General features: G+C 56.5%; 9 protein-coding genes across 9 annotated transcripts; 6 read left to right on the plus strand and 3 right to left on the minus strand.

Annotated features, from left to right (window-relative positions):
- Positions 1-498: 498 nt before the first annotated feature.
- BDV59DRAFT_210604 (MBL fold metallo-hydrolase) lies at positions 499-1,374 on the plus strand (the record flags this gene model as incomplete). Its single annotated transcript, XM_073695628.1, has 1 exon — positions 499-1,374. One exon carries the CDS (start codon positions 499-501, stop codon positions 1,372-1,374), a length of 876 nt encoding a protein of 291 aa, XP_073543714.1.
- A 1,301-nt stretch (positions 1,375-2,675) lies between these two features.
- BDV59DRAFT_187596 (DNA replication licensing factor MCM7) lies at positions 2,676-5,643 on the minus strand. The gene is made up of 4 exons (XM_073691246.1): positions 5,200-5,643; positions 5,006-5,136; positions 3,038-4,955; positions 2,676-2,977 (listed from the first exon to the last, which is right to left on the minus strand). Exons 1-4 carry the CDS (start codon positions 5,518-5,520, stop codon positions 2,906-2,908), a joined length of 2,442 nt encoding a protein of 813 aa, XP_073543715.1. The 5' UTR covers positions 5,521-5,643; the 3' UTR covers positions 2,676-2,905.
- A 172-nt stretch (positions 5,644-5,815) lies between these two features.
- On the plus strand, positions 5,816-9,821 carry pex1 (AAA family ATPase peroxin 1). The gene is made up of 4 exons (XM_073691247.1): positions 5,816-6,081; positions 6,163-6,402; positions 6,455-6,533; positions 6,590-9,821. The coding sequence occupies exons 1-4, from the start codon at positions 5,971-5,973 to the stop codon at positions 9,784-9,786; spliced, it is 3,627 nt and encodes a 1,208-aa protein (XP_073543716.1). The 5' UTR covers positions 5,816-5,970; the 3' UTR covers positions 9,787-9,821.
- A 1-nt stretch (position 9,822) lies between these two features.
- Positions 9,823-12,414, plus strand: BDV59DRAFT_187603 (acyl--CoA ligase). The gene is made up of 2 exons (XM_073691248.1): positions 9,823-10,310; positions 10,371-12,414. The coding sequence occupies exons 1-2, from the start codon at positions 10,211-10,213 to the stop codon at positions 11,957-11,959; spliced, it is 1,689 nt and encodes a 562-aa protein (XP_073543717.1). The 5' UTR covers positions 9,823-10,210; the 3' UTR covers positions 11,960-12,414.
- Positions 12,022-13,256, minus strand: BDV59DRAFT_124023 (uncharacterized protein). The gene is made up of 3 exons (XM_073686856.1): positions 13,100-13,256; positions 12,736-12,990; positions 12,022-12,664 (listed from the first exon to the last, which is right to left on the minus strand). The coding sequence occupies exons 2-3, from the start codon at positions 12,983-12,985 to the stop codon at positions 12,084-12,086; spliced, it is 831 nt and encodes a 276-aa protein (XP_073543718.1). The 5' UTR covers positions 12,986-12,990; positions 13,100-13,256; the 3' UTR covers positions 12,022-12,083.
- On the plus strand, positions 12,415-14,068 carry BDV59DRAFT_187604 (uncharacterized protein). The gene is made up of 2 exons (XM_073691249.1): positions 12,415-12,664; positions 12,736-14,068. The coding sequence occupies exon 2, from the start codon at positions 13,077-13,079 to the stop codon at positions 13,488-13,490; it is 414 nt and encodes a 137-aa protein (XP_073543719.1). The 5' UTR covers positions 12,415-12,664; positions 12,736-13,076; the 3' UTR covers positions 13,491-14,068.
- Positions 14,069-14,197: 129 nt separating this feature from the next.
- BDV59DRAFT_187607 (uncharacterized protein) lies at positions 14,198-18,236 on the plus strand. The gene has a single exon (XM_073691250.1). The coding sequence runs from the start codon at positions 14,602-14,604 to the stop codon at positions 18,028-18,030; it is 3,429 nt and encodes a 1,142-aa protein (XP_073543720.1). The 5' UTR covers positions 14,198-14,601; the 3' UTR covers positions 18,031-18,236.
- Positions 18,237-18,809: 573 nt separating this feature from the next.
- Positions 18,810-21,203, plus strand: BDV59DRAFT_210605 (uncharacterized protein; the record flags this gene model as incomplete). The annotated part of the gene is made up of 3 exons (XM_073695629.1): positions 18,810-19,188; positions 19,247-19,693; positions 19,909-21,203. 3 exons carry the CDS (start codon positions 18,810-18,812, stop codon positions 21,066-21,068), a joined length of 1,986 nt encoding a protein of 661 aa, XP_073543721.1. The 3' UTR covers positions 21,069-21,203.
- An 871-nt stretch (positions 21,204-22,074) lies between these two features.
- Positions 22,075-23,572, minus strand: BDV59DRAFT_205676 (bifunctional folylpolyglutamate synthase/dihydrofolate synthase; the record flags this gene model as incomplete). The annotated part of the gene is made up of 2 exons (XM_073694682.1): positions 22,075-22,423; positions 22,473-23,572. 2 exons carry the CDS (start codon positions 23,570-23,572, stop codon positions 22,075-22,077), a joined length of 1,449 nt encoding a protein of 482 aa, XP_073543722.1.
- Between the last annotated feature and the right edge of the window lie 1,291 nt (positions 23,573-24,863).

Below are 24,863 nucleotides of genomic sequence, written 5' to 3' on the forward strand. Positions count from 1 at the left end.
TCTTTGCGTGAAATTGCTGTATTGTCTAGGAATATCAGTTTCATGGTGAGAGCGTTTCTGGGGAGCGTGTACCATGCTGCAATTGATGTCTAAGACGTGGCTGATGTCATTCATCAACATAATATGTTCACTCGATCTCCCAAGACAATAACTAATCGTAATATCAGGATGATTACTGATCACTTCCTTTCCTCGGTCAGACCAGCCTCCATGACAATGACCTCCTTTTTCCCCTCACTCTTCGTGGAAATGATTATTACGCCCATATCATGGAGACAATCACCCGCTAATTTCCACCGAGGTGTCTGTTTACTCAACATCTCCGACACTCACTACATAAATACCAGCACCCGTCATCAAAGTAGGGTTAGTGCGAGAATTCCAGTCAGTATCGTATGCAATATACGGGTCTCTTCCAGAGACGCATGCAGCTAGACAGCCTTGGAACCGCCACAACCACCATAAGCCCCATCAAGCAAGTCAATCCACTCACCTACCATGTCTGAACTGCGCTCAGCCGTATACATCGCCCCTCCAGTCCCATTCAAAAACCCTGGAAAAGGCAGCGGCGGGGGCCTCTGGTCCCCCATCTCCTGCACACTGATATACTCGGCCACGGAGGCAGTCCTGGTCGACACACCGATCACAATCCAGCAGACCGAAGCGCTGATCGCATTCATAGAGCGCATTGCTCCGCATCGAAAGCTCACATACATCTATATCACCCACGGTCACGGCGACCACTTCTTCGGGCTGCCAATCCTCTTGCAAAAGTTCTGCGAGGCAAAGCCCGTCGCCACAGCCGGCACAGTCCGGCATATGGAGCAACAGATTGAGGAGAAAAACTACCAGGTGCAGTGGGAATCGCGGTTCCCAGGACAAATCGCACGACCGTTCATCCTGGCAACGCCACTGCCACCAAGTCACGAGTTCATGCTACAGAACCGTTGGTCCTTCCAGGCCATCGAGGTGGGCCAGTCTGACACCCACGACTCGACGGTGTTGTGGGTTCCTGATCTGCGGCTCGCGGTATGCGGCGACGTCGTGTACGGACAAGTCCATCAGATGCTGTTTGAAAGCAACACGGCCGCTAAGCGGGCGGCGTGGATCCATGCGGTCGAGAAGATCGAGGCGCTCGACCCGTTGTATCTCGTGCCGGGACATTGTCAGGAAGGGGAGGTCTTCGGTCGGTGGCATCTGGAGAACACGAAGCAGTATATCCGCGACTTTGGACGGGTGATCGAGGGAAAGCCCAAGACACCGAGGGATATTGTAGCTGCTATGACAAAGCTCTATCCCGATCGGTATAACACCGGAGCGTTGATCATGGGTGCCATGGGACATTTCCAGGCTGTGAAAGAATCGCGTATGTGATCTTCCGGCACCGTGTACCTAGAGCATATACGCTCTGTGATAATTGCCGATTTATACTATAAAGAAACTCTGGAGAAGTCAGACATGTTTATCATGTCCAAACAGCCGAGAGAAGCGCTTTATCCACGACGCGGCCGCGAAATCCCTGTGTCCGTCCTAAACATACAGCTTTAATTACCAATGTTACGAAAATTAGTCCTGATTGTCCCGGGAATGGCAAGAGCATAGCTTACCAGGCAATAAGCGAGGAACAATCACAGCGGCTTGCACTGGGATCCTACCCTTGGAAATGAGGGGTGCGGACGCGCTGGAGATGCACGCCTTCTTCTCCCAGTGATATCTCTCCAAATCCTGAGTAGGAAGGGCGCATCCCATATTTTAACTGTCAAAACCCACTAAAATACTTGTATTGTTCACCATACTTAGGTAAATAATGTGTGAGCGGCGATTTATACTTCGCACCGCGGGCCCCTCTGCGGGTAGAAGTTGTGGTTATGCTTTTGTGATTGCTTGGAGATCACTAATCATTCAAGAACAAGGGCGAGTCAAAACTACCGAACTCAATTCCGCCAGTCAGAACTAGAAAGCTACTATTTTATCTTGATGGATTTATTGAAACGTGATGTGGCGCAAATTGTTCCCTGGGGATCACATACCCCCAACCCAGAACTTGCCAAGGCAATGGCATCGCTCGTCTTTGAGCTTGAAGGCAAGCACTTTCATGCAGTCGAGTGTGGTACGGTCCTTCACGTGCCCAGTGTCAGGCTTGTTGTGGCTGGTGATGCTGTCTATGGCGATGTCCACCAGTTTTTTGGGGAAGCCAATACAACCGAGAAAAGAAAGGAGTGGCAACAAGCCCTCGATACTATTGAGGCTCTCGAGCACCACACTGTTATTGCAGGCCACAAGCGAGCGGGAACCGTTGATGGTCTCTTCAATTTGCACAAACTCGCCAATACACCCTTGATTTCGAAGAGGCGGTCACGTCGACTTCCAATTGGCAGGAACTGTGGGAGGAGATGAAAAGACGGTATCCTGGACGGATCAACCCCCATGCAATCCTAGGAGGAGCCATCGCAGCCTTTCCAGACAGTCAGCGGGCCTGACCTTGAAGATCATTCGTCTGATGTTAAAAGGCCTTGATAAATGAACTATGAAGATGGAGCCCCTCGTAAGGTGTAGAAGAAATTGCACTAGATTTTTAGGACCTCTATACAGCATTTAGTACCGTAATGTAGGTGCCAATCAGGAAAAATATACCGAATTCCGTGATCCGTCGTCACAGCAGACTACGGAGTATAGCGCTGGAGAACATGGAAATACACCCTAGACACCTAAAGGATAGATAACATACACCATAACACCTGTCCCGGATCTACCAGCCCAATTCACTCATTTCCCATGCAAATCTCGAATATCTTGATGAAAAAACAAGATCGATCAGAAGCACCAAGGCAAAAATAAACAGCATTCCAGCCAAATACGCCAAATTTGTCATTAGGGCTTGCCAGCCAATACTATATTAGATCCTTCAGAAGTCCATCTCGTCATCTCCGATATCCAGGAACATGAGGCCGTTTCCGCCGTCAGTGACTTGCCAAACCTGTTACAAAAACGTTAGCTCAGCCTGAACGCAAAATATATGAGACCGGCAAGGACTTACGTTAAAGTTCTCATATTCAGAAATGGCCATGGTGATCTGATCCGCAGTAAAGCCCTTGGCGATCAGTCTCTCCTTGACTCGCGCCATACTGAGAGTGCCAGTCTCGCCGTCACCCATAGCAGCAGCACCACTTTCATGCATGGCGCGAACGAGGCTGTAGATCTTGCTGCTGGGTGTGTTGTCCGCTCCCGACTGTCCGTCGTTGGACAGAGACGCCTTGCTGACCTCAATAAGACGCAGGGCCTCGTCAACGTCCTCAGTCACAACGACGTTGCTGAAGCGGAGTCGGGCAAGCGCCTGAGACAGACGGACCACACCGAGCAAAGTACGCGGCGTCACATGAGAGAACTGCTGCTTTTTGGCTTCGTCCCGCTTCTGCTCCTTTCTCATTCTCACATACGCCCCTACCATGTAATCCGACACTTTCGAGGGCACCACAGGTCGGTAGGTGCGTGCCTTGGCGATGTACTGACGAACTTCGTGGGGAGTGAACATGATGCCAGCATCCTCATTCTCCGGGTGCTTGTTGTGCATATGAACATAGGTGACATGGTTGGCAAGCTCTTCATCAGCTTCAGGCGAAGGGTTATCAAGGATGAGGAACATCACATCAAAACGGGACAGCAGAGCGGCAGGAAGGTTGATGTTCTCGACGGGGGAAACGCGCGGGTTGTACCGGCCATACAGCGGGTTGGCAGCAGCCAAGATCGACGTGCGGGCATTGAGAGTGGTTGTGATTCCGGCCTTCGAGATGGAGATGGTCTGCTGTTCCATCACTTCGTGAATCGCCGTGCGGTCCGAATCATCCATCTTGTCGAATTCATCAATACAGCAGATACCATTATCCGCAAGGACCAAAGCACCTCCCTCCAGGACCATTTCATCGGTAACAGGGTCTCTCATGACAGCGGCAGTGAGACCAACCCCACTGCTTCCACGACCGGTCGTGTAGACGCCTCGAGGAGCAACCTTGGTGATGTACTTCAGCAACTGCGATTTAGCAACACCAGGATCACCCATCAAGCAGATGTTGATGTCACCACGAATGTGCATGCCGTCGCCCATCTCCTTCGTAACACCTCCGATCAGGAGGAGCAGCAGAGCCTTTTTAACATCCAAGTGGCCGTAGATCTCGGGAGCAATGGAGCGGGAAAGGTACTCATACATGTTCCCGGACTTCTGGTACTGTTCGATTTTGCGCAGAGTGCGGCTGTCCATTGCCGTGTCGTTATAGGACTTCTTATGTTGCGTGATATGCTGAGCCTCCAGGTAGGTGTCGGTGAGCAAGCCAGCGCGGATGGCTCTGAAACCAGTGTAGGGAGTAGGAAGGAAGATGCCGGCAATGTCAACAACGTCACCAGGGTTCAGTTGTCGCGTAAGAGCACCATGACAGTGAACGGTTAAAGTTCGGGGAATATGACCGACAGGGACCTGGTCTGCCATTTCCTGGATCTTAACCTCCTGGAAGGGGACGAACTTGGAAGCACGGGTCGACAAGAACAGCTGACCCTTGGAACCATTTTCTTTACATTCTTGCGACTGACACTCGGTCATAGGCAGATACTGCTTGGTAGTCACTGGCTGGAACATTTCGCTTCCACAGCGATCGCAAGTATAGGCATTGATCTGAACGGCCGGCTTGACATCGGAGACACGGGTGGTGATACCACGAACGGTAATGAGACTTCCGAGATATTCTCCGCGGACATTGCGAACCGCCAGAGCTTTGGACTCGCGCTCACTGCTGGAGCCGGAGGGGGTAAGAGGCTTGAAGTTCAAAGTATAACGACGGGTCAACTCCGGAGGGAATATCGAAGGGGCTTGAACGGCATCTGCGTCAGCCTCCATAGCCATGTTCATGGCTTCGTTTCGCTTTTCACGTTGGGACATGATAACATCGAGGACATCATCTTTGAAACTAAGATGTGTTAGCTTGGTGGGTTTCAGGGAGAGTCGGGGGCTCCCCACGTAAGCTCTTTGGTCTCCTTGGGCATAACAGCATCAACGGCCTGTGAGAAGACATCGATGTAACGTTTCGTGTTTCTCTGCACGGAATCGACGAGTTTCAGGTCTACATCCTCCGGAAGGGACCTCTCATACTGCAAGGACCCCGTCAGCCATCAGTATCCGCATTGGTCAGGATGAAGGAAAGGGCGTGGTACCGTGGCCAAGTCGTCTAACTCAATGAGAATGTTGTTCCGTTCTCGGTCCGCGACATCCTGCAGCACCTGCATGTATTTGAGCTTTGGTTCCCGGTTTCTGCGACCGGAGCGTTCCCGGGTAACTCCAGTCTCGTCTTCAACATCGTCCATGAAATCATATTCGTCGCTGGTGCGCTCTCCATCGATGTGTAGATCCTCGATGGCCTCGGTGGCAGTGGCGGCGGAGGCGGACTCAAAACTCTTAAAGTGCGTCAAGAAGTCCTTGAAGGCATCCAATTGCTCCGAATAATTGACGGGCGCGGGATACTGAAGGAGAGCCATGATGCGACGATGGTGGAGGGACAGTCGACCAGCGGGGGGAGGGGGGAGGAGATTGGCGACTGAGTGGAGGAGGGGAGGAGGAAGAATTGGAGGTTTTGCGGGATGGAAGTTCCAACTTGGTTGTGGTTGTTCAGCCGCCAGCAAAAAACACGTCGCGACGCGAAAGGCACGCGTCGCCCATTCCCGGAATGGCGCTAGTCCAGACAGGGACTAGCGGTACAGCACGTGGACCGGAACGGATTAAGTCTCGGCCCGAAGCAGCTCTCCGGCTCGGCGAACGGCGCTGGGCGGGCGGGCACTTGATTTGCGGAGTCGCACCCAAGTCCGGGGAGGAAGAGAAGTATCCAATCTCCCGTCTCTTCCCCTCCTTCTCCAACTCAGCTCTCTGCATATCCTTCCCGTCGTCGCTCTACCGGTAGCTCGTGCTTTGGTTCTCGCGAGCGCCTCATAATGGCGCCCAAAAAGCCTTCCACTACGGCTGAGGTCTCTCTCGTTCCCCTGAAGAATTGTTTGGTCAACCTCCCGCCGTCGCTCGTCGCACTGCTGGTCAATGCCAACACGGTATGCGAAACCCTTTGGCCTGATTCCGCCTACTCCGCTCCCCGCACATGCAGACGGGCTTGGGTTGCTGACACCCGGTAGACTGCGCAGAATGTCATTGTCGAGCTACAATACTCCCCCACGGCGGGGAGGGCCAACGGCAATTCCGCACAACGTTCCTGCTATCTGGGATGGACAGGGATGCCGAGTAAGCGGAAGCTCGCCCCCGTTGTTGGGAGGGATGGTATAAGCAGTGGTTCTTCGGCACGAGAGCAGGATGTTTCTACCGTTGAGCTGGATACGACTTTCGGTCGTGTGTTGGGGCTTTCCGAAGGCCAGAGGGTAAGTGTATTCCCGGAGTGACCGATTACATGGGGTCTCTAATGCCGGACAGGTGGGGATATTCATTCATCTGGATCCCCCTGTTGCTCATACTATCAACATTGAGCCTCTGACCCCGGAAGACTGGGAGAGTATGGCGTCCACTTCTCACCTGCCCCCGTACCCTGTCAGCTGACCTCGTATACAGTCATCGAGCTGCATGCTACGTTCCTGGAGCTCAACTTGCTGTCGCAGATTCGGGCCTTGCCGAACCCATCCTACAACACAACACAGCCGGATCATGTACATCCTCTTGCCTTACATCTCTCACCGACGTCAACTGCCAATATTGTAGTTACGTCGCTCACACCTGCTCCGCCAAATACCGCCGCATTTGCAAAAATAGCCCCCGACGCCGAAGTTATTGTGGCACCCAAAGTGCGATCCAAGACTACTAGAGGTACCCGCGGCGATAGTCGAAGCGTCACCGGTAGTAGTCGGAGAAGTACGGGAGGAAGAAGCAGTGGTAGCACGGGGCGTAAGAGCCGCTCGGACTCAACGAGCCGAGGCTCTTTGTACTTCAGAGGAATCGATCGGCAATGGTCCGAACAGTACTTTGATGGCGAGTCGGATGATGACAGCAACGATGGCTTCCGTGTGTGGATTGACCCGGATATGCTTGCAACAAATGAACTTCGCGGAGCCAGCTGGGCGTGCATCACAGTTGTCCAGCCCTCTGGTCTAAAGCCGCCTCCTGACCCTCAGCAGCAAGTAAACCAGGCCGAACAACAAAAGTCGCATGATGCGGGCGCTCCCACATCTAAACTGGTGGCCAAGATCTACCCCTGGATCGACTCTACGGATCCTCAACATATCGCAATGTCTTCCTTGCTGTGCTCTGCCCTAGGTGCTGAGAGCATGGTAGGCGGTATTGTGCGCGTTGAGGCCGCTCCCCCACCGTTGCAACGCTCTGCCGTAAAGGCTCTCAAAGTCTATCCTTTCATGACCGATGCGAGCAAGAGGAAGGACGGTCTGAAATTTGGCGCGGACACAGTGGCAGCAAAGGACGCGTTAGCCGAACGGTTGAAGGTTATCTATGGTGAACCGGAGAAGGGCCTACTGTCAGGACCCCTGACAGATGGCATGATCCTCCCGAGGGCGGAACACCAAACGGTATCTGCGTTTGATGGGGCCATCATTCGGTTTGACCCTCCGTTGAAGAGCGGCTCCGATACATCCAAGCAGGCTCTTGGCTGGGTGCTTGGTTCGGACACGAAGCTGTCACTGGACGTGCAATCTGAAATTCCCAAGCCCACGGAGCAGGGTTCGTCTGCCCTACCTACAGATGATCCCATCCCACCCACCGTGCCTGAGTTAGTCGGCATTGATCAGACGATCTCCCAGTCCCTAGATAATCTTACCAAGTCCTCGTCTGTCTTGTTGACTGGCGGACTCGGATCAGGAAAGACGGTTCTCACGCATCTACTGGCTCACCGTTTGAGAAAGGAGCACCTGTTCAACGTGAAGTACTTCTCCTGCCGGAAGCTTGTCACGGACGAGACGCGGATTTCTAATATCAAGGAAACCCTTAACCGTCTGTTCATGTCAGCCTCCTGGTGTGCACGTCTTGGCGGGCAGTCTCTTGTCATCCTGGACGATCTCGACAAACTATGCCCAGTGGAGACTGAACTCCAGGTTGGAGGCGACAATGGTCGGAGCCGCCAGAACAGCGAGGTGATCTGCTCTATGGTGCGGGAGTACTGCTCCATGAACTCATCGGTTGTGCTTCTGGCAACGGCGCAGTCCAAAGAATCATTGAACAATGTCATCGTGGGAGGCCACGTCGCGCGCGAGATCATCCACCTAAGGGCCCCCGATAAGGAGGGACGACGGAAGGTTCTCGAGCAGCTGACCAGCCAGGATAGAGGTGCCAGTCTCACGATGAATGGTCATGCGCGACAGGAGAGTTCGTCCACTCAGGACTCCTGGCTGGATCCCTCCAACCCGGGAAGCCGTCCGAACTCTGCCGGCGCCGATGGGTTCGTCCTCGGGCGGGATGTGGATTTCCTCGAGCTGGCCGGCAAAACCGATGGATACATGCCCGGGGATCTTGTCTTGTACGTCTCCCGTGCTCGAAACGAGGCTCTCATCCGCTCTGTCCAAGACCCCACGGCCGACTCGAAAGCGATCACGCTGGGGTCAGAGGACTTTGAGAACGCGATCAAAGGCTTCACGCCGGCGTCGCTTCGCAACGTCACTCTCACCTCGTCTACGACAACGTTCTCTGCGATTGGTGGACTGCAAGAAACTCGCCAGATGCTCCTGGAGACGCTTCAATACCCCACCAAATACGCCCCGATCTTTGCGCAATGCCCGCTGCGGCTGCGATCGGGTTTGCTACTCTACGGGTTCCCCGGTTGTGGAAAGACCCTCTTGGCGAGTGCGGTGGCCGGCGAGTGCGGGTTGAACTTCATCAGCGTCAAGGGCCCGGAGATCTTGAACAAGTATATCGGTGCCAGTGAAAAGAGTGTTCGGGACCTGTTCGAAAGAGCACAGGCGGCCCGGCCCTGCATTCTGTTCTTCGATGAATTCGACAGTATCGCGCCCAAGCGTGGCCACGACTCTACGGGTGTGACGGATCGGGTGGTCAATCAGCTTCTGACGCAGATGGACGGTGCCGAGGGGCTGTCCGGGGTGTATGTCCTGGCGGCGACGTCCCGGCCGGACCTGATCGATCCGGCATTGCTGCGGCCCGGTCGTCTGGACAAGTCCCTGCTCTGCGACATGCCCAATCACGCCGACCGAGTGGACATCATCCAGGCGGTGAGCAAGAAGCTGAAGATGAGCGATGAGGTGGCGGCTCGATTGGACGAGGTCGCCGCGAAGACCGAGGGCTTCTCCGGCGCCGACCTTCAGGCGGTGGTCTACAACGCGCATCTGGAAGCCGTTCACGATGCGCTCGGCGACCGTTCGACGGACAAGTCGGCGGCCAAGAGCAGCAAGCCGGCAACGAGCACCAGCAGCAAGTCGTTCATCCAGTTCCTCTACTCGACGGAAGCGGCGAACGGGTCGGTGTCGATGCCGGCACCGGCCGTTGTCGCCTCCAAGCTGGATGCGATTAAGAGTGCCCGGCGACGCCAGCGTCAGATGGAGCAGGGTAACAGCAGCACCACGGCTAATCACCCGCCAGCCCCCAACGGCGCGGCGACTGAGGAGCCTCGCGAGGACATCATTGTGCGGTGGGAACACATGGAGCGCTCGCTGGCCAGCACGCGCAGCTCGCTCAGTGAGGCGGAGCGGAGACGGTTCCAGGCGATCTACCGCGAGTTTGTGTTTGGGCGGAATGGCGAGATGCCTAACGGTGAAGGGGGACGGGAGATTGGGGGACGGACTAGTCTGATGTAGAGTTGGGGGCCTGTATAGTTAAGTTACTAGAGTGTATTCGTATAGAGAGTTGCATTGTCCGAGTGTTGTATAGAGAATCTACTACCCACGGGAAGCAGAGCCAACCACGGGAAGTTACACCCACGGGAGGTGCTGACTCAGCAGCCAGCGGCCAGCGTCTCCGCCGTGGCAGGCACGCTAGACCATCCGGGGAAGCTGAATAAGAGGCGCCGGTTATTGCTGGAGATGCCGAGGGCCGAACGAATGGCCACTGGCCTTATGTACCTCCTCCATCGTCGTCGTCTCTGCCTCTGCTTCCGCTTCTTCTCCTCGGCCGCTGTATAGTTCCTCTCCTGCATTCTCTGCCTGATCCCATTCTCGCGCGTTACCCCTTGCAGCGACTTGCATTTCCCCCGTGCAGCTCCAACTTCCCCGCATTCCCATCATGCCCGTCTCCTCACCCTACCCCTCCGTCGACATCCCCGATGTCGATCTGTGGACGTTCCTGTTCGAGCGGAAGGATAGACCGTTCCCAGACGATAACAGTGCGTATATCCCCTCTCCGTTCGGCTCAATCCCCATTCCACACACTAACCGCTCTCCAGTCATCTACCGGGATGCGGACACGCAGCGGTACTACACCTACAAGACCCTGAAGGACACCGCGCTGGAATTCGGCAAAGGCCTCAAGGCCACGTATGACTGGCGCAAAGGCGATGTCCTCGCCTTGTATACCCCGAACAGCATCGACACCCCCGTCGTCATGTGGGGAACGCACTGGGCCGGCGGCGTGATCTCCCCCGCGAACCCGGCCTACACGGTCGAGGAGCTGGCCTTCCAGTTGAAGAACTCGGGCGCGCGTGCGCTGGCCACGCAGCGGGCGAACCTGCCCACGGCGACGGCGGCCGCCAAGCAGGTCGGCATCCCCGAGTCGCATATCATGCTCCTGGGCGACGAGCGCGACCCGGAGGGCAAGATCAAGCACTTCACCTCGGTGCGCAACATCTCGCGCGCCACCCGCTACCGCCGGACCAAGATCGACCCGGCCAAGGATCTCTCCTTCCTGGTGTACTCCTCCGGCACGACAGGCGTGCCCAAGGGCGTCATGCTCTCGCATCGCAACATCGTCGCCAACTCGCTCCAGCTGGCGGCCGGCGAGTCCGGCCATCTGACGTGGAACGGCGGCCCGGACGGCAAGGGCGACCGCGTCCTGGCCTTCCTGCCCTTCTTCCACATCTACGGCCTGACCTGTCTGGTCCACCAGACCCTGTACCAGGGGTACCAGCTCATCGTCATGCAGCGGTTCGACCTCGAGCAGTGGTGCGCGCACGTGCAGAACTACCGGGTCAGCTTCAGCTACGTCGTGCCGCCCGTGGTGCTGCTGCTGGGCAAGCACCCGGTCGTCGACAAGTACGACCTCTCCAGTCTCCGCATGATGAACTCCGGCGCCGCCCCGCTCACCCAGGAGCTCGTCGAGGCCGTGTACGCCCGCATCAAGGTCGGCATCAAGCAGGGCTACGGGCTGAGCGAAACCAGCCCGACCACGCATACCCAGCCGTGGGAGGAGTGGCGCTCGAGCATCGGCTCCGTGGGCAAGCTGCTCCCCAACCTCGAGGCGCGCTACATGACCATGCCCGAGGACGGGTCCGAGCCGCGGGAGGTGCCCGTCGGCGAGGTCGGCGAGCTGTACATGCGCGGGCCCAACATCTTCCTGGGCTACCACAACAACCCCACGGCCACGGCCGAATGTCTCTCCGCGGACGGCTGGTTCCGGACCGGCGATGTCGGCTACCAGGACAAGGACAGCAATTTCTACATCACGGACCGCGTGAAGGAGCTGATCAAGTACAAGGGCTTCCAGGTGGCGCCCGCCGAGCTGGAGGGCATCCTGGTCGATAACGAGGCGATCGACGACGTCGCCGTCATCGGCGTCGAGAGCCAGGCCCACGGCACCGAGGTGCCCCTCGCGTACGTCGTGCGCAGCGCGAAGAGCAAGGCGTCCGGGGTCTCGGACGACCAGGAAGCCGCCAACATCGTGCAGTGGCTGGACGGCAAGGTCGCGTACCACAAGAAGCTGCGCGGCGGCGTGCGGTTCGTCGACGCCATCCCCAAGAGCGCCAGCGGGAAGATCCTGCGGCGGCTGTTGAAGAAGCAGGCCAAGGAGGAAGCGGCGGCGCCCAAGGCTAAGCTGTAATGTAGATATGCATACTATATTTTCTGTATCTTCTGCCCATTGGATAGATCTACTGCACCCGGTGCAATATAGACCAACTTACATTCTCCGGAGATGACCGGACCCCTCCCCCCCCCAAACAACCCTACGAGAAGAACCGCGCAATCATGCCGTCCACATCCTCGCCCTCCATGGCGTCCACCTTGTCGCGGGCGACCCGCTCGACGGCGTCGTCCACGGGCTCCTCCCCATTCAACAGATCGTACCAGCCGTGGGTGTCGGCGCGGGCAAGCAGCCGATCCGCCACGATGGCCACATCCTCCCGGGTGACGGTGCCCCGGCCGCGCGCCGTCTTCCCCAGCTGCACCTTCCCCGTGGCCGGGTCATCGGACAGGGTGCCGGGGCGGAGGTTGATCGACTGGAGGGGGCGGACGGACGGGTCCCCGGCGGCGAGGCGGCGGGCGCGGCGGGCGGCGAGGGCGGTCATGTACTCGTCGGCGTTGAGCTTGGCCTGGGCGTAGGTGGGCAGGACGGTGGTGAAGACGTGCTGGATGCCGGCCCAGTCCTCGTCGGACATCCACGACGGGTGCACGCGACGGCTGCCGATCCAGGACACCAGGAGGACCTTGGTCACGGATGGGGCGGCGTAGGCGGCGGAGAGGAAGTGTCGGGCGGCGCGGTCGTCGATGGCGAAGGTTCGTTCGGGGCCGCCTTTCCCGCCGGCGCCTGTGGGATGTTTAGTTCGGCGTGTGTAGGATGGGGAGGGGAGGGAACGAGGGATCAGAGGGGAGGGGTACCGGCAGACCAGACGATATAGTCTGGCGACACGTCGTCAATGATCTTCCGGGCGGCGGCGTCGGATTGGACATCGTCGAGGCTGGCGAGAAGGACGTTGAGCTTGCCCTTGCGGCCAGCGCCGAGGGCGAGGATCTCGCGCTCATGGTCGGGGTTGCGGATGACGCTGCTCACGTTCCAGCCGCGGTTGAGGAGGAGGGGGGTGAGATGGCGGGCGATTTTGCCGTGACCGCCGAGAAGGAGGACCTGCATTGTTTCTGAATGTTTCTGGTGAGACTGGGGAGCGAGGGGAGGCTGTTCGGCGTCAGGTGAACGGAGGTCGTGTGGGTGCGCGGGGTGGTGGATGATGATGATGGTGATGCATACAAACCGATGCAGATTAGTCATGCCCTCATGGCGTCATGTTACCCTCTTGGGACGTTCAGCATGCACGATGTCCACCGGTATGGACAGATGTCTCAAGGCTGCAGCTGCAAGGGAGAGTGGTCTGATGAGTCGTCTGGGAGGATTAGGTTTCGGTTTCATTCTTGTCTTCTGGTGGTCTGTCGCCGCATGGATATGTTGCAGGATGCACGTTTCTGAGATTGAAGGAGGCCACTGCATGACTCGTTATCCCCCGCAGAGGAGGGTGGGTGTTGTCCGCCGTCTATCAGGAAGCGAAGATATCTGGGAAGAAGCCGATCGAACTACTGCGCTGATGGGCCTTCCGATCGGACGGGGAGGATTAATGAAGGACCAGCAGGCGAGCCGGTGTTAAGCTGAAACACCGGGTTCGCGAGACGATCGAATGATGAAGCTTTGCGGATCAGGGCCGAGCCACGAGAGAGATTCTGGAACGGAGGAGGAGCTGAGGAGGGAAATTGAATCATTCGGAAGACCGTGGATCGGGTGCCGACTGTTGAGTTCATCGTCCAGGGGGGGTCCACTCCTCCTGAGGACACGATGAGGAGGCATCTTCCAGGCCAACGGCTGTCATTCGGCGGACAGTTAAGTGTCAGGGAGTGCCCTGTAGTTCGCTGGGAGTGATTTTTCCAGCTGGCCCGCAGGATGACGTGAGAGTCTAACACCGTTCACGAGTTTCTGGGAGAAGTTCGTGGAGACCACAGGAGGATCAACTCGGCTGGCCCAAATTTCCGGGCAGTTTTGGGTGAAACGGAGTTTCTGATGGATCCGCAAGGGGACGCAAGGGAACCATGGGAGAGATCACTATTAACCAGCGGATGGGATAGGACGTAGTATAGGGTGATAAATAGAATATCTATCATACAAACGATAGGATCGAATCATCCTCATAATCCCCAGCGGAAGAGAATATAATACCATCCTATCGTGAAATGATAGATCAAGATCGTCGTCCAAGACCACCGGCCCCAATAATTCCTGCTAGTGGACTGGACTCTGTCAGATTCGATCAATTAATTCCTCCACGAATTTAATTAAAATAAAAAATTCCTAAAAAAGTGCCCAAAAGGACGATCGAATCCAGATCCTTCGTTTTTGTGCTCTATCCCTTCGTTTCTCTCCTCCTCTCCCACCGTACACTCGTTCGCTCTACCCTCGACCCTCTACACATTCTCTCTCTACTCTCTTCTCTCCCACTGTGTACACTCGTTCCACTCTCTACCCTCTCTGGACGCTCTTTGCCCTCGACCCTCCACATTCCAACTCTATCGTCCCATTCTCCCCCGTCCGCGCCACATTCCCGGCCTGCAGACTCCCGTCGATTCGACCCGTATCATCTTCAATTGACGCGTCTCTTGTCGTCTTCTCGTCCATCTTCTCGGCCAATCCTCTCGTCAATTCTTTCGAACTCTCAATTCCTCCTCAACGCAACCTATGCCGTCCCCGACCCCCCGGTGAACCTCACCATGAATCGTTTCCTCAAGTCCAAAAAGGACAAGCTCCGCGACGAGGGAGAGTCCACCGACTCCTTCCACTCCGCCCTCACCGCCAAACTCTCCAAACGCAGCAAGAAAGAGCCCGAGGAGACGCCCGAGCTCGATCTGTCCACCGCCCTCCCGTCCACGGATGACTTCCGCACCAGTCTGTTGATGCCCAAGCTGTCCGCTCGCTTCAGCATGCTGCGGGAACAGGACGATCCCGACTCCATGATGGGGAAGGCCAGCGACGACAGTGTGCTCTTCCCCAAGCGGGCCTCGCGCCTCAACCTCTTCGGTCATACCCCCAACTTCCTCGCCGATATCGACGAAGTCTCCACTGATGGCAGTCGTCCGTCCTTCAATCTCGCCCGCGCCGACTCGTTCGCCTCCGGCGTCGATGGCTATGGGACCGACGATGATCGTTCGCAGAAGGACAGCATCATGAGCCGCGCTCGCCGCGCGGAAGGCAACAATCTGTTCGGCGGCCGCCAGAAGGTCTACAAGATTCCCGTCAAGGCGGCCGCCCAGACCGAAGCGGGCCGCTCCGGGATGGGCGGCCGCGCCGTCTATGAGCCCGACGTGACCTTGTCCGCTTTCCAGCGGTATCGCTTGCAGGAGAAAGAGAGGGTCTCCGGTTCCGGCGAGGACACCCAACAAGAGTCGCACGTCCCAGAATCCGAAGATGGGTTGTCGAGCATCTCTTCGACGAAGCGAACCACCTTCTCCTCCACCGCGTCGGGGCCCGTGCCAACCGGCCGCACCTCCACCGCGGCCACCTCCATCGACGAGCAATCGTTCGCAAACACGTCCGGGGTCGCGGCCGACGCCGCTCATCCAGGCCCGAAACCACCCCTGTCGGGGATGGCCCCCGATCGCGGCTCCGTCAAATCGAGACGTCTGTATGGCCAGGGCCTGGCGCAATCGGTCCAGAACCAACACAACTCGGCCCTGCATCGACTGGAGAGCCTGAGCCGACAGCGCACGGGCACCCCCGAATTGCCCCTGCTCAACCGGTCCTATTCGAAGAGCGCCACTAATCTTCGTGAGAGGCTGCAGAAGTTGGCCATTGCTGAGCCGCCGGCGGGTCAGACATCCCGTCCCAGCAGTCCCCCATCCTCCGCAGCATCCCCGACACCGCAGCCCGTCGAGACGGAACCCAAAGAGCGAAAGCCCCAGACCTCTCCCGCCTATGCCGCCCCTCCGCTCAGCCCTCCCCACAGTGAAAATGACGAGACGGCCGCTCTGGTAGCCGCGTTGCAACCCGAAGACCACGGCAAAGCCACCGCCATGGGCCTCTTCAACAAGCCCCGAACCGCCTTCGACGAGGAGCAGTTCACCCGCCGCCAGCTCCAGATGCACCAGGGGAGGAACACGCCCCCGTTGAGCCGACCCTCACCCACCACGTCCGGCCGGGCCACTCCACAGGACTTCACCGGACGCCCCCGGGGCCCCTCGACGACGAGCTATCGCTCCCGCGGAGGCTCCGTCTCCTCCCACTACAGTGAGACGCAGCGTCCGGGCACCGGAACCAGTGCCAGCGCTTCTTCCGCCAGACCAGTGCACGGTACCTTCTTCGACACCACCCCGAGCGAATCCGAGGACGAAGGGGACTATGCCGCGGTCCATCCCGCGCTTCGTTCCAAGACTCCATCCAAGCCTTCGACCCCCACAGAAGAAGAACCAAGCCCTCTGAGCCCGCTACCGGAGGTCCGCTACTCCGATCTTGGAGATCTCAAGCCCATCGCCGAACAGGACATTGTCGAGCCTCCCCCGAACAACCATGAAGAAGCGGTCCCAGAGAAACCAGACTCCCCCACATTGGGTCCCTCTGGGCTGGGTCTCAGTGGGCTCGTCCGCACCCATCTCCGAAGTGGCAGTGATCGATCGTCCATGTTCCCGCCGCCCTCGCCGGGGCTACCCCCCAATCCCGTGAACGGTGATGATGACCGCCACCCTCCCGCCGTCGAGTCCGAAGAGAAGGCCACGGTCGCTCCACAATCAACAATGCCCAGTTTCGTCGACCCCCAGCAAGCTCTCAACGGCTCCTCCTGGCAGGGACAGATTGTGGCCCAGCACCGCCGTGGGGGGAGCACCGAGACCCAAAAGGAGCGCGAGGAATTCGAGTCTGAGCTGGCGGAACGGCGGAGAAAGGTTCAAGAAAAGCTGAAGGGCTTCGCGGAAACCGAGAGCAGATCCGCCAGTCCCGTCTCGGGGCGCCAAACGCCGGACTATCCTCCCCCACGCCCGGGAAATGCATTTTCATTGCTGAAGAGTCGGTCTGGAAAGCACCCCCTGTTCAATAAACAGCCGGATCCTGCAAACAGGGGCTACGGGGCTGGAAACGCTTCCACTCCAACCCTAGCCACAGAGGATTCGTGGGAGGAGCGACCGCCCTTCATTGGGAAGCAATCCAACTCCAGCTCCCCGCATATCGTCGGAGACCGGTCCGTGCGGTCCAAGATAGCGGCCTTTAACCGTGTCAATCAAGGAGGTTCCCGGGAGTCCAGCCGCAGCCGGGGTGCGTCGCCCCATTCGAGCTTCCGATCTCGTCGCGAGCGGTCGAGTTCCGATGCCTCCGGTCGATCCAAGAGCCGGAACCGCCGCGACCGAGAAGACTTGGCGACTCTCCGGGAAGACACCGTGGGCACGTACGGACAGCATGGGTATCCCGAAATCGATACCCACGGGATGAACTCGGTCGCTTCCTCCACCCGGCCCTCCGTGGAGGTCGGTGACTCCCCGTATGACCGATCCTCGTCGGTTGCATCTGGGCAATACCGCAGCCGGAGCCAGTCCGGAACGCATGATCGCCTCCTGCAGCCTGCCCCTACGATGAACTCCCCGATGGTCGGTGCCGCGGCTCCGCGACCTTCCCCCATCGCGCCATACTCAGCCAACGCCACCCCTCCCCTGTACGATCTGCCGGCCGACCAGGGCATCCTGCCTGCCACCACATACCAACCGAACCCCCCGCAACGCGCCCCTGGGCACCCCGCACTCCAGAAGCGGATTATCGATAAGTCCAAGATCTCCGAGCCCACCTTCGTCTCGTCCACATCGAATGTCCCCACAGTCGGCCTTCCCCCCGGCGCCAGCCTCAGTAACGGCATGGAGACGCCTCCCGTGCCTCCCATGAACCCGCGGCGTCGGCGCCAGACGACCACGCAGACGATCCTGGGCGCGATCAAGGGCGACAAACCCGACACCCCTCCCAACGACACGTGGGAACCGGACGAGCACAGCACGTTCTCGGACGAGGGCGAAAGACGGCCGAAATCGAGACACCGTCTGCGCAAAACCTCCAGTGAGGGCGGCAACCTCAACGCAAAAGCGAGACAGCAAGCCATGGGTGCGACCCCGCCGGCCATGCCCTCGTACCCACCGCCTCAGGTACCTATGGATGGAGGCATGTTCTGATCCAACTGCTTTCTACGACTTGACCCTTTTCTTTTCTTCTCGTTTTCTTTGCTGGTTCGATTCTGGATACCTCCCTTCCTTTTAGATTACCCCTTCTGTTTGTTATGATATACCAATTGCGTTATGTTGAGCGGGATTATAGCTCTGGACTATGTGTTCCATAGTTGAACCTGTAGACAGAGAATGAAAGGGATTTACGATGTGAAGATGTTTGTTGGTTGTAGTGAATAAACCAGGACACAACGAACCGCCGCGTGGCCTCTGATTGGCCATGGATAGGGGTCCTCAGGTCACGTGTGACTCACTGTTTCGTCTCGTGAATACCATTTACAGACGTCACGTGCCATCAGAAGCCCTCATCTGGTATAGACATCAATGGCTTCTTGGTATCTATGGGCTGCACCCTGCAGCTCAGCACCTGCCGCTATGCATGAAAGGCAAATGGAGAGGTATATTGGCTTGGACAAGATAACTCGCATACCCCAGTCACCAGACAGGTAGAATATCCGTAACTGTCTGTGAAAGGCAGAACAAGCAGGAACAGACAAGGCAATGGGTAAAATAGCAACAGAGAACCACCAGCATCTTTTGTTTTCCATTTCTCTACCAGAGACTGTTTGCAGTTCATAACAGCTCTCCATCTCCATTCGCTTCATCTTCCTCTCACAGCCCCATAACCGACTCTGCATCCTCACATACCACCACCGAGGTAAGAAGACATAAAATGCATCCCACCGCTCAGATACCCTGAGGCCCTCTAACAGACCTCAAGGAAAAGCATGCAAAAGAAGCGACGCAATTCATTCTGCACCGCCGGTCTCCCCAACGTGACCAGCTCCTTCGACGACTTCTTCCACGTCGAGCGTACCAATCTCGCGACGCTGCCTCGCGCCTCATTCTCCCGTCCCGGCACCCCCGTCAGCGCGAAGAAAATGATGGCGCTCCCGCAGATTGATGGCCCATCCGAGAAACGGAAAACTACCAAGAAAAGGAACCAGAAGAAGAAAGCCGCCCAGAAGAGAAAGAAGAAGGCCGAGGCTGCAAAGACGGCCACCAGTGAGAGCGATACTCCCCATGATGATCTGGACAATGATAAGCCAGTCCGTGATGATGATGCTGCGGCGGCGGCAACGACAGACGCCCACGACAAGACCAAGCGTAAGACTGACTTCATTCAACCGTTCCCCCGCCAGTGCCGCATCCTAACAGAACACAGCTGAGCCAGCTGACCCCAGCGGAACCGACGTCATGATGGGCTCCCCGATGATCGTCGACGCCTCCTCCTCGTCTTCAACCATCCAAAGCGACGGTCCCACAGCCGCGGCGAGAGAACAGCCTAACGAAGCCACTCCTGCCGCCGGTGGTAACCCCGTCCACGACCACGTCGCTCACCCGGCGCAGCATATCTGTCCGCCGGCGACAGGGCCCGCCTTCCAGCCGTCCTTCTGCCGCGTCCATGGCCATGTCTGCGTCTCCTATCAGTCATGCTGTGTACACGCATCGCGTCCAGCGGGCTGCACCTGTCCTCCCAGATGGTCCTGCTGCTGTCTACATCATTCCGGCGACTGCTGCCACTGTAGATACATCGTTATGGCGGCGGTTGCTGCCAGCGTCAACAACGCCAACACAGGCAATGCCAGCAGTGCAGGGAATGTCTCCTGTCGTGACAAGCCCGCAGGCCACCCGGCGGAGGCAACCAGCGTCATCACAAGCGGCCAGACAGAGGAGCCAGCCGGAAACCCGAACGACAAAGTCAGAGGCCACCGACGCAACACGAATGAACCAAAAGCAAAGGCGAAGCTCGCTCCCACCAAGGACCACGCCGGTAACTCACCTACCCAACACCTCATTTACCCGTACACAACTGACCAAGCGCAGACACCCTGAGCCCGATCGCGCAGCACCTCCTCAGCTGTTTCGAGCGCGACATCCACAGCGACTTCGTGATCACTCTGCGGTCGAGCGCGGGCCACTTCCCGCCCATCAGCGTGCGCGTGCACACGGCGATCGTGTCGCGCAGTCCGCTCATGGAGCAGGTGCTCCGCGCGCCCCACGACAAGGAGAAGGGCAAGGGCGTGGCGCCGAGCGAGGCCGTGGCGGTCGCGGGCGAGTGCTTCACGCTGCCGACGGCCTTCCACCTCGTGCTGAAGTACCTCTACGGCAAGCCGCTGCTGACGACGGCGCAGCTGCGCGCCCACACCCTCGCCGACTTCGGCTACACCGAGACCACGCACGGGTTGACCGGGTTCTGCGTCGAGGGGGCGCTGACCGACGCGGCCGTGTGCTACGCTGCCGCCGGCGCGTTCTTCCGTCTGCGCGAGGTCGTCGACCGCGGCGTGCAGCTGGCCGTCGAGTCCATGGCCCTGGAGAACGTCGATGTCGCCTTTTGGCTCTGTCGGCATATCCGTCGGGTTGCCGTCGCGCTGGCGTCCGGCGGCCCCAACCAGAATGCCGCCCCGGCGTACGAAGACGACCACCCTGCGAACGCGCTAGAGGAGACGGCCACCCCGCGGCTCACGATGGCGGCGTTGCGCGTGGTGCTCAACGCAATCGACGACAGGTTTGTGCTGGACGTGCGCGCCCGCTGCGAGGGCATGCCGGACCGCATCCCCGAGCAGCTCTGCGGGCCCCGTGCGGAGTCAGCCGCCGCGGAGGCGTCTGGGAGCGCGGCGGGAGCGCGACCAATGGGTCGCGATGAGAAGCTGTCGGCCGTGGTGTTGGCGCTGGGGTTCGTACATCTGCGGGCGCTGTTTGTCGGGATGGGGTTGAATGGGGTGATGACGGCGCAGTTGGCGGAGACGATTGTGCTGGAGCGGGAGAAGCGGCGCATGCGCGCGCTGCAGGAGCTCACTCGGCAGGCGGATGTGAAGCTCGAGAACGACGCCGTGTCGGAGGAGGTGCGGGAGTTGGGATATCGCGAGTTCTACACCTCCAAGGCTCACGCGGACCTCGACAATCCGGGCAGGCTCGTCATGGAGATTGGCTTGGACCGGGAGTGGACGGGACTGGTGGTCAAGGGAATGTCTGGAGTCCATTGAAGCATCTCACTCTTGCTGTCTGGAATTGGTGGAGGTATCTGCTTGGCTGGCTGGATTATCACACCGCTGTCTTATCGTCCTGCAGACTTGGTCTGAGTTAAATCCCCTCCTTACCCCTCTATTCTAGTTCTCTGGGATATCGTATCTGGAAAATGCCTACCTATATCGTCAAGTTCTACACCCCGTCCTAAGCACCAGCCGCCAGCGGCCATTCTGACCTTCCACTATCACGACAGGTATCTTGCGCAGAAGAAGCGTCGGAGGAACAAGTTGGGCAGTACGTATGCAGAAAATCGTCATTGATTGTGGCTAATGGCCGTGTACCTTGCAGGGTCAAGTAAGAATGCATTGATTCCGGCGGCGACATAAGCAACATATCCAAGTGTTTGGTCTTGCCAGCGCTTTCGCGTCAGTATCCTTCTGCAATGTGTCGATGCAAGTCCGAGCTGATAGGTGTTGCTTGGACATTTCCAGTGTAAGTTTTGACTCAGATGGTTCTATAGGACAGCTTGAGGGAAATCCTTGTGTCAAATCGGTTGAAGAGGACTCGATGACGACCATGCAGTAGATGCAACGGGATTACGGCTTGCATGGAAAGGAGAGGAGAAAGGATTCACAGTACAGAATTGGAAGTCAATATGATAGGCAGGAATTAAAAGTGGCCACCACGTCTGTTCCTGGAGTCTACGTTTTACACTAGATTGCCTTACCATGGAGCTTGACAAGACCACTTCATACCATGTCTCTCTCTTGGACTGCCTGTAGATGAGTACTGTGAAGCGCTCACACGATCTTCCCAACGATTCCTTGCCCTATGCAATACTCTGGGGCATGTTCAGGCAATGAACATTTGACAGTGAGCCAGCAGCACCATCATAAGGCCTGATCTTCTTTTTCGCGCCAAAATATACGTCTTTCATTAGCGGACTCCGTCGGTAACGCTTTAGCTGAGCGAAGAGAAGCCCGCAGTAATTCAAGCGCCTTTCATATCTGGGCTCCGCAGATCCTACGTAGACCCGGTCTTGACGATCTCTAGGGCAGCTTCTACTAAGTACAGACTCCCTGTGACCAAGATCTGTGCTCCTGCGCCAAACCTTTTGGCCTGATTGATACCATCTTTAACACTGGCTGCCCTGTAAATAGAGCTTCCCGGCCAATTGTTTGCCCAGAACTGGGCATATTCTTCCAACCATCCTTCCGGAGTGGTGAAATGGTCGTCAAATTCGATTTGGTTGACGAATATGACATGCGAAATATGCGTCTGTAGAGAAGCCCCTAGGATTCCTAGTATCCTCGTCCAGTCCCGCGTTCGCTTTGGCGAAAAATGAGCAAACATCAGAACCCGCACAGAGTCACTACTCACATGTTAGATTACAGGGATGATTGGATGGGGAACATATATACCGAGGACTGGTCACCCTTTCATACCACTCTGCAACTACGTTCATGCTGGTTTCGTTATGTGCCCCATCCAGGTACCAAGTGCAGTTAGGGTGGCGGACGATATCGAAGCGTCCAGCCCAATGGCATTTCTCAATGCCAGCAGCAATGTCGCCTTCGTCGAGCGAGTGGCCACTCAGTTGGAGAAACCTATTAGCGATTTGCGTAGCCAGTACGCAGTTTTCTCGCTGTTCGAGTGGGACACCTTCAACGCCAACGTCTTCGACGAACAGAAGTAACGCCCCCTTTTCTTCCGCCCGGCGCTTTATCTCGTCTGCAGCCTCTGGATCCTGTGGAACCGACAGTGCCAGAACCCCTTCCCTAAAGATCCCGGTCTTATGCCATGCGATATCTCGGAAGCTTCGCCCTAGATTATCAACATGATCCATCCCGATCTTCGTGATGGCAGTGATAGCAGGGCGGCGAATAAAATTTGTTGCATCGAACTCACCGCCATGGTGTGTTTCGCAGATGACAACGTTGACGCCTTCTTTAATGAACGTATGGAACGCTATGATGGCCATCATCTGGAGAAAGCCAGGGGTCTGGGGAGCGGGCGCCGACGAGCCAAAATCGAGAGACAGGCCCCTGGAAACTTCAAGGATGCGGTTTACGAAGAGGTCCTCTGGTAACGGATTCGAATCGATTCGGATTCTATGCCTGGGCCACAGGCTTGGCGATGTATAGAGTCCGATCTTCCGAGAAATTCCATGTCTCGCCGCATGTTCTCGCAAAAAGCTGTCCACGTAGGCACATGTGCTGCCTTTGCCTTTTGTTCCGGCGACATGAATGACATTCAAACGATCAAGATCATCAGCCTGACCTCGGTTAACAGTGCCCAAGTAACGATATGTCGTACGAACGGTATGGCCAAGAAGCAGTAGCCAGTCTTTCATACCCTCGAGCGGAGGTATTCCTTTTAAGGTAGAAGCGTTTGGAGCTCTTGGTCCGTTCGACGACAACATCGGCTGCGGCGTCGCGGAAGGGAACGGCCGCCGATGCCGTTTAAGAAGGCTTATCGATTCTTGGGTCATTTGTGGGGTGGAAGACTCATGATAAGTCATGTTTGAAGTTGGCGATGATTATGCATTAAATCACATGATAGGTACATGCATTTTCTGCAGGATAATGATTGTTGATCAAGCTAAGGGACGAAACCCGCTGGATTCATGAGCTATCTAGGGACCCCTCCATGTGGGAGCTTTATACCCTAAATGACTATATTCTCGCGCTGATACACAGGACGAGACCAGGGCTCTATTCAAGTATAAGGAGTACGGTATTAATATTATGAACCAAAACCCAGCTCATGCTCGTAATAACCAGATCTGTCGAAACGAGTAGTTCAATTATGCCTCCGACTCCAAGCGTAAAGCGCAATTGCACCGAGCGTTACGGCCAACAAGAGTTGGCATGGCGTTGTGGTGCAATGCGCCATCGATAGCAAATTCCTAGACAACCGCAGTGCCTCGGCTGGCTTGTTCTCGATACCCGCGGACTCCAGTTCTTCTCACAGATCAAGAGCAGTTAAAAAGCGCCCTGAATCCGATATCTTTTAATTATCGGACCAAGCCAGACACCGTGGGTACTAGGAAGGTCCTCCCTTCTGAGGCATGTATCTTGGCTAAGTTCTAGCAGGACATCTTGAAAAATATCAAACTCGCATTGATTCCGAACCACGACCTCGTATATCAAAGCCTCTAACTACCAAATATCTGTATGTATAGGATATCGTCTATAGTTAGCCATCTCCGTACAAGTGCCAAGAGGCAGTTTATTATCTCTAATGAAGTCACAGAATGACTTGAGAAGGAGGTTACAGCTAGTAATATCCGCCACAAGGACTCGCTAATTATGGGTATATATAAGGATACGAGGCATTACGCGAAACCAAGAAAGTTAAACATATTTTGAGGGTCTATTTTGGCTTAGATAGGAATGTAAATCTCTATTTTCTATTACACGAAATGTAGTTCGGCCCCCAGAGGAATCTAGAAAAGAAATAACGCTATCGTATCCCAGCCGCTTATATATAGAGATTGTTAGTGCTAAAGGATTCAATATTCGTTTCGACTTCTTCATAGCTGCTTATGCTCCACCTAAGAGGTAACTTGATAGCAAGTTGCTCTTGACAGACTATTAAGCCAGTTCTTCCTATACCGAGGATTTCTTTCTTCCGGCTGAAAGAAACTGACGGTATCGAGATTGTTGTAGAACGCCATTGAACTATACACTGCGAAGAATTTTGGGAAATATGAAGAGTATGCAGAGCAAATGGATTTCAGGATTAATTTGACTGAGAGTTACTTTTAGTTAAGTAAGGGCTGGCGAGTAATTCATGAGATGCGGACAATC

This window comes from Aspergillus ambiguus (genome assembly GCF_047715705.1).
Source record: "Aspergillus ambiguus strain CBS 117.58 unplaced genomic scaffold BDV59scaffold_48, whole genome shotgun sequence".
NCBI classification, from domain to species: domain Eukaryota; kingdom Fungi; phylum Ascomycota; class Eurotiomycetes; order Eurotiales; family Aspergillaceae; genus Aspergillus; species Aspergillus ambiguus.

Bases quoted from the DNA above. Each gene is read 5' to 3' on its own strand.
- BDV59DRAFT_187596 (XM_073691246.1), bottom strand. From the start codon at position 5,520: ATGGCTCTCCTTCAGTATCCCGCGCCCGTCAATTATTCGGAGCAATTG. The intron at 4,956-5,005 runs GTGGGGAGCCCC...AACACATCTTAG, and splicing joins AAGGAGACCAAAGAGCTTAC to TTTCAAAGATGATGTCCTCG. The intron at 2,978-3,037 runs GTAAGTCCTTGC...TTTTTGTAACAG, and splicing joins CTGAATATGAGAACTTTAAC to GTTTGGCAAGTCACTGACGG.
- pex1 (XM_073691247.1), top strand. From the start codon at position 5,971: ATGGCGCCCAAAAAGCCTTCCACTACGGCTGAGGTCTCTCTCGTTCCC. The intron at 6,082-6,162 runs GTATGCGAAACC...GACACCCGGTAG, and splicing joins TGCTGGTCAATGCCAACACG to ACTGCGCAGAATGTCATTGT. The intron at 6,403-6,454 runs GTAAGTGTATTC...AATGCCGGACAG, and splicing joins GGCTTTCCGAAGGCCAGAGG to GTGGGGATATTCATTCATCT.
- BDV59DRAFT_187603 (XM_073691248.1), top strand. From the start codon at position 10,211: ATGCCCGTCTCCTCACCCTACCCCTCCGTCGACATCCCCGATGTCGAT. The intron at 10,311-10,370 runs GTGCGTATATCC...ACCGCTCTCCAG, and splicing joins ACCGTTCCCAGACGATAACA to TCATCTACCGGGATGCGGAC.
- BDV59DRAFT_124023 (XM_073686856.1), bottom strand. From the start codon at position 12,985: ATGCAGGTCCTCCTTCTCGGCGGTCACGGCAAAATCGCCCGCCATCTC. The intron at 12,665-12,735 runs GTACCCCTCCCC...AACATCCCACAG, and splicing joins CTATATCGTCTGGTCTGCCG to GCGCCGGCGGGAAAGGCGGC.
- BDV59DRAFT_187604 (XM_073691249.1), top strand. From the start codon at position 13,077: ATGATGATGATGGTGATGCATACAAACCGATGCAGATTAGTCATGCCC.
- BDV59DRAFT_187607 (XM_073691250.1), top strand. From the start codon at position 14,602: ATGAATCGTTTCCTCAAGTCCAAAAAGGACAAGCTCCGCGACGAGGGA.